The 6,508-nt window shown below is 56.0% G+C and overlaps 1 protein-coding gene across 1 annotated transcript; it reads left to right on the forward strand.

Moving 5' to 3' along the window:
- Positions 1 to 914: 914 nt before the first annotated feature.
- Positions 915 to 5,701, forward strand: NPM3 (nucleophosmin/nucleoplasmin 3). Its single transcript, XM_068197901.1, is given in 6 exon segments — positions 915 to 1,119; positions 2,747 to 2,832; positions 3,515 to 3,634; positions 3,860 to 3,953; positions 4,372 to 4,498; positions 4,614 to 5,701. Coding segments are annotated over 5 exon segments (582 nt in total). The 5' UTR covers positions 915 to 929; the 3' UTR covers positions 4,464 to 4,498; positions 4,614 to 5,701.
- Positions 5,702 to 6,508: the final 807 nt, after the last annotated feature.

Below are 6,508 nucleotides of genomic sequence, written 5' to 3' on the forward strand. Positions count from 1 at the left end.
TCTTCTGGCCCAGTAAATGTTCTCTTAAAACAAATACTGTGTTGCACATAGCTGATTGTTTTCTTAAAGCCTATTTCATGAGTTTATGACAGACTTGTCTCTGTAGAACACATCTTGGCCTGGGAAAAGGGATTGGGCTCTGATTTTGCACCAGACTTTTCCTTTAAGGGAGCATAATGCAGTAATGGATGCTCCTGCCTCCCTTGCTCCAGGGTGGTGGCTGCAGACAAGTCAGGTAGGGTCAGGTGGCTGCGCAGAGCAGCTGCTGAGAAGCACATGGGTGTGCTTGTGTAACCATTGCTGCACGAGCAGTTGCTTCTTTCTGGGACCTGGTTCAGCTTTTCAAACCTCTTCAGTCAGGTTTTCCTTCAACCTACTCCAGTTCAAGCAAAGCGAGTGGCTGGCTGGCAGAGGTCTCTGCAGTAAGAGCAGAGCCAGGTTTGTCCCCAGAAGGCAGTGTGAGCTCGTTGTCGGTGGGGTTTGTTTTCATTTGGCTGCTCCTCTGCAGCATAAGCAGATTGCTTCCCTTTCTGCTTTGAAAGGCCGGTCCAGCCCTCTCCTCCTCACCGTAGATTTTGAAGTAGGATGTTGCCTTCTGTGCTCAAACACTCCTGTGCCGCAGTCCCCCGTGTCAGGTCACGCTGCTCTTGCTCATGCTTAAAGGGATAGAGATGAACAGGTCCTGCCGATGTGGTCCGCCCTCCACCCTTGTCAATCTCCTGTCCCCCCGGCAGCCCTCTTTATGCCCTCAGCCTCCTGGCTCTGTATGTGCCCTGTGTCTCCTCCCCAGTGCTGGGGCGGCTGCTGCCGTGGGCCGGGATGGTGCTCAGGGAGAAGGGCGATAGGTGAGCAGCCAGGAGTAAGGGCCGTTTTTCCGATGTGTCGTTTCCGCAGCTTGCGGTGGGGTCAGCAAATGCTGAAGGCCCAGGATGGCCAGGAAATACCCGAATTAAGGTATCCGGCGGGGCGCTGCCGCAGGACCCTTTGGTTCGGTCCCCGGGGGCGGGCGCGGGGCGGGGCGGGGCGGCTCGGCACGGCCCGCCCCGCTCCCAGACCCTTTCCAGCGCCGCCGCCTCATGGAGCCGCACGGGCCCGCCTGTCCCGGCAGCGTCCTCTTCGGTGAGCGGCCCCGGGCCAGGGCTACGGGGACACGGGCCAGGGGGAGGGAGAGACACGTGGGGGCTCATAGATGAGTTAGGGAGGTGACACACGAGGCGGGGGTGTGGGTACGAGAGAGACGTAAGAGAGAGCTGGGGGCAGGAGAGACACGTTGGGCCAATTATTAGGGGACAGGAGAGAGACGGGCAGAAAGAGACTTTGGTGGGTAATGGGGACGGCGTGGAGGCTGGAAAGACACGTGGGGTGGGGGGGGACACACGTGTGGGGCAGTAAGACCGGGGTGAGGTGTGAAAGAGAGACCTGGGGGCAGCAGAGACATTGTGGGGGGAAGGAGGCAAGAGAGACACGGGGTATGGAGAGACACGTGGAGGGCATTAACGCGCCGTGGGGGAAGGAGAGTATGGAGAGACACGTGTATGACCGGGCTTGGGAGGCAACAGGCACATGCTGGGGGTCGCGGGGCGGTTTTGGGAGGAGCCGCGTGGGGTCTTGGTTTTCTGGCGGCTTCAGAGACCTGGGATTAATGGGACGGTGGGTTGGAGCCGGCCTCTCCCGCTCCTCCGGTTAATCCCCCGCGCTCCCACGTCAGCGTTTCGTGGGCGCCTGTCGCAGGGCGGTGGGGCCGTGTCCCTCCTCCTGGGAGGGGTTTCTGCCGGGCCACACGGGCCCTGCGCTGCTCTCAATCGCGTGTGCGGGCCGCGGCCAGCCCAGCCCCGGCAGCGCGGCTCAGCGCACGCTGCGCTGGGGGAGGAGCGGAGCTACAGCTCCCCAGGCCTTTCATGCGCCTGGCGTTTGGTCCTCCCCGCGGTAAGTGCAATATATAAGCATGGGAAGAAAGCGGTCCCGCCCCGGCATGTGCTCGTGGAGGCTGATTCTTCTCCCTTGGAAATGCCGGCACTGGTACGCAGCGCTCAGCTCTGGTTTTCCGATCAGCCTCACGTTGGTGAATCATCCTGCAATAAGTAAATGTACCCAGGGCAGTTTAGTCCCTCCCTTTGGTCGGCTGAATCCTCATCCTAAGAGCTAAGCACGTAGTTATGTATCTCCCTTGTTTTTGTAACTGTCTGAAGAAGTATGTAATAAAATATGTCTCAAAACTTCTCTTGAGGGTCTCCAGCTCCCTGCAGCCTTGGCCTGGCATCCTCCCCTTGGGTTGTGCCTCATCATTCAGGTCTGGCACTCTGTGTCTGTCTCTGCTTCCAGACTTCCCATCCAAGAAAAAGTTGTACTAGCGATGGCATGAGCAGAATCACTGTTTTGTTTGTGCTCTCCTGTTTCCCACAGTGGTGTGCCCTGACTGTTCTGCTCTCTAGAAGGGAAGAACCCTAACCCTTGCCCTGCCAGTGCTTGGGAACCTTGGGTGCCCATGGGCATTGCTTCATGGCAGCCTGCTTTGGGGACACCAGGTTTTGTCCCTGCATGAGGGACAGAGTGCAGAGGCAGATGTGTAGTTTTCTGGGACCCTGAAGCCCAGGGTGCCCTGGTCTGATGCTGCTCCTCACATGAGAAAATAGAGAGTTTTAGGGATTCTATGTGCATGCCTGGTCAGGGCTCCTCCTCAGGACCCTTTGCCTGTAGTGACTGTTGTTTAATACTTGCTACTGATTTTTTAATCTCCTCCTTCTAGGCTGTGAGCTGACTGCCAGTACCAAATCCTACACATTTCAGGTGGATGAAGAAGATGACTCTGACCACATTTTAGCACTGTCTGTGGTAAGAGAAATGTGAATTAACTGTGCTTGTTCTCTCCTGTAGTTGCCCATAGCCTTATGCCCCTTTTCCAGGCTCATCCTCCTTTCTTGGCTGGGCTGGATCAGGGGACTCCCTTGGCTGAGGTCCCAGGACTGGCTGCTCTCAGGTCACGACACGGAGTGGTCACATTTATCCATCATACGGAGGTGCTTGTGCAAAGCCAGTGGTGGCAGGAGACTGCTGAGTAGGGGAATGCTCCAGGCAGGTGGTGAAGAAAAAAATTTTCCCTTGTATTTGACCTTGCTGGAGCTTCACACCAGTTCCACACCAGCTGGGTCTCTGGTTTGTTGCACCCAAGCCCACATAGGTACAGGGCTTCATTCCTGGCTCATCCTGGGAGCACAGAACCTGTCAGCATGGATCATATCAGTAGAAAATGCAGCCCGGGTGCCATCGCTTTAGGTGACTGCAGTAACAGCTGCTGCAGCTGGGGAAGGCACAGAGCCCTCTCTGGGGCAGTCAGGGGACAATTGCTATGGGGTTTTTTCAGTGCTCTCCCTGTTTTGTGGAGCAGTATCCCCACACCTTGCATGACATCTGGGCTGGTAGCATTGCTGTGGGTTACTTGTCCTGTGGAGAGCTCCAGCCATCCCAGATGTGTCCCTTGGGAGAGCATTTGTTCACAATCTCCACTCCCACCCAGGTCTGCCTCACTGATGGTGCCAAGGACGAGTGCAATGTGGTGGAAGTCGTTGGGCGAAACCATGAGAACCAAGAGATCGCTGTGCCTGTGGCAAACCTGAAGTTGTCATGCCAGCCCTTGGTAAGAGGCTGATTTGAAGACTCGGGGGTGGATGGCTGCAGGGAACAGGACAGCTCTGGATGTTTGTGGATCCCGATCTAGGATCTGCAGCTCACAGGGAAATGCCCTGGGTACCCTTGGCCTAGATGCAGGTGCCCTCAGACGGACGTGTGCTGTACTGGGAACTACAGAATATTCTGCTTTTTGCCTCTGCCCCTAACTCAGCTCCATCTCTGCTCTTTGCAGCTGAATCTGGACAACTTCAAGCTGCAGCCTCCAGTGACCTTTCGCCTGGCAGCAGGCTCTGGGCCAGTGCACCTCGCCGGCTGGCACAGGATCAGTAAGCACTAAAGGGTGGGGGAAAGCCTGGGAGGAGTGAGGGGTATGAAGGGGCTCCAGAGTCAACAATGGCCAGGGAGCTGCTGGGAGATGCACTGGGTGCTACCTGGCAGGCATGCTGTCCCTCCTTTGTGCTGGTTCCCAGGGGCCATCTCAGTGCAGGGATTCCTTCCCTACCATAAGGCTTTGCATGGGAAAAGGGGTTTGGATGTCTCAAACTGTCCCCTTTTCTCATGTCTGGCTGTCGCCATTCTCCTCTGAGACTTCCCTCCAGCTGGGATACTGCTTATTTCCCACTGCTAGCTGCTGTGAAAGCTGCTTTAGAGCTCCTTGGGCTGCTCTGCTCTTGGGGTGTCTCATGGGCCAGTTGTATTTGCACAGACACACATTGGTGAGTAACAGTTACTTGTGTGTCCCAGTGCACAGGGAAGATGCTTCCTTTGAGGAGGACGATGACTTGTCTGAGGAGGATGAGGAGGAGCTTCCTCCTATTACGCCAGCCAAGAAGTAGGAGGAGGAGGAAGGAGTAACTTGTCTCCAGGCAAGGTGAGGGGCCAGGCTGCCTTGGAGTAAGGATCTGGGTGGCTGTGGTACTGCTGTGGCAAGTGTGGGTGGAATGTGCTGCTGAAGTCTGCTGATCTCAACCTGGTTCTTCCCCTAGGTACTCACTGGGACTTCTCTCCCTGGATGGTTTTTATCTTGGACACCTGTTGCCATGACCTCAACATTTGCTGCATTTTTTTGTTTGTTTGTTTTGTTTTTTAATGCTGTTTTAACTCTCTGGGGAGCAGGGTCTGCTCCCAGCACTGAGGTGTTTCCTTTCACACAGCCCTGGGAGGGTGGATCCCAAAACTGGATGGATGCTGCTGGTATATCCCCTCTCTCTGATCCCTGTTCTGGGAGTTAGGGATGGAGGGGGTGATCCTTATCCTGTGCCTTTTTGCTGTCCTGGACCTCTGCTCTGTGTTCCAAATTTCCCTGGCTGTGCAACACTCAGTCCTGGCCCCTTCTCCAGCAGATAAAGCCAGTGTGGGACAGGCACTTTCACTGATTCTAATGTGTTTGCTTTTGCTTACTCACAGTTTGGTGGTTTTTATATACTTGGAAGTGTGAAAGCTCTGTTCTCAACTGCAGTTATGGTGGGGTGGGAGCTCACAGCCTCTCTGATTTGGGGGAGGTTCTGGGTCAATCTGCATTGTAAAGAACTGTTCTTACACTCAATAAAGATCTCTCAGGCATCAGGTCTGAAGAAAAGTCCGTTCCCTGCTGGCTGGCAGGTTCTTCCCATGCACACTTCAGTGGGGCAAGTTTGAGCTGTGGCCTTTGCTGAGGAGTTGTGTTCCCCCAGGCCTGGGTACCTGGAGAGGGCTTGATCCTTTCTGCATTTCAGCCAGGTGGCATTTCTCACCCATGGTGACTGGTTCTGCCCTTAAATGTTTCTCTGGCAGATTCTCTGCAATCAGTCTTGCATTCTTGGCCCATGTGTCAATGCCTGTCCCAGTCCTCCTGTCTGAGACACTGGATGTTGTCCCTGAGAAGCACCATGGTCTGTTTTGGCATGCTGGCTCTGTTGATGCCCTGGGACAGTGAGTTTCTCAGTAGCCTGGACTCATGTAGGAAATCCAGGATGGATCCTTAGCTCAGGCTATTTTCTAGATTATGTTTCTCTCCTCTGGAACCTGTGCAGCTCCTTTGCACCTACCCACTGTTTCCTTCTGGCCCCAAACAGACTTTGCTTAGCTCTCAGAATGAGGCTTCAAAGCCCCTAGCAGCAAAGAGAAAAGGACTTAAGAAGAGTTGGCTCTGGGGAGATCTTTCTGTGGCATTTTGGTGCTTAAAGGGGGCTTGTAAGAAATATGGGGACAGATGTTTTAGCAGGGCCTGTTGAGGTGGGACAAGGGGTAATAATTTTAAACTAAAAGGGTTTATTTAAATCAAATATAAGGAAGAAGGGGTTTTTTACCACCCTTGAGGGTGGTAAAACAATGGCACAGATTGCCCAGAGAAGCAGTAGATGCCCCATCCCAAAAACATTCAAGATCAGGTTGAACAGGGCTCTGAGCAACCTGATCTAGTTAAAGATACCCCTGTCCATGGCAGAGGGGTTACACTGGATGGCCTTTGTAAGTCCCTTCCAACCCAAAAAATGCCATGACTCCAAGACCGCTGGCATTCCAGCTCCGGGGAACGCGACCTCGGCTGCCTGGGGGGCACCAGCGGAGAAAGCCGGCTCGGGGGAGCTGAAGCCCCTGCTTCGTGCACGGTCCCCGCAGCAGCGCGGGGGGAGGGTGCCGGCGGCTGGAGAGGCGGCGGGGGCCAGTGCGGCACCGCCAGGGGGCAGGCGGGCACCGCGGCCCGCCCCGGGACAGCGGGGCACCGGGACAGCGCGGCCCGCCCCGGGACACCGGGACAGCGCGGCCCGCCCCGGGACACCGGGGCACCGGGACAGCGCGGCCCGCCCCGGGACACCGGGACAGCGGGACAGCGCGGCCCGCCCCGGGACACCGGGACAGCGGGACACCGCGGCCCGCCCCGGGACACCGGGACAGCGGGACA

This window comes from Anomalospiza imberbis, chromosome 8 (assembly GCF_031753505.1).
Source record: "Anomalospiza imberbis isolate Cuckoo-Finch-1a 21T00152 chromosome 8, ASM3175350v1, whole genome shotgun sequence".
Taxonomy (NCBI): domain Eukaryota; kingdom Metazoa; phylum Chordata; class Aves; order Passeriformes; family Viduidae; genus Anomalospiza; species Anomalospiza imberbis.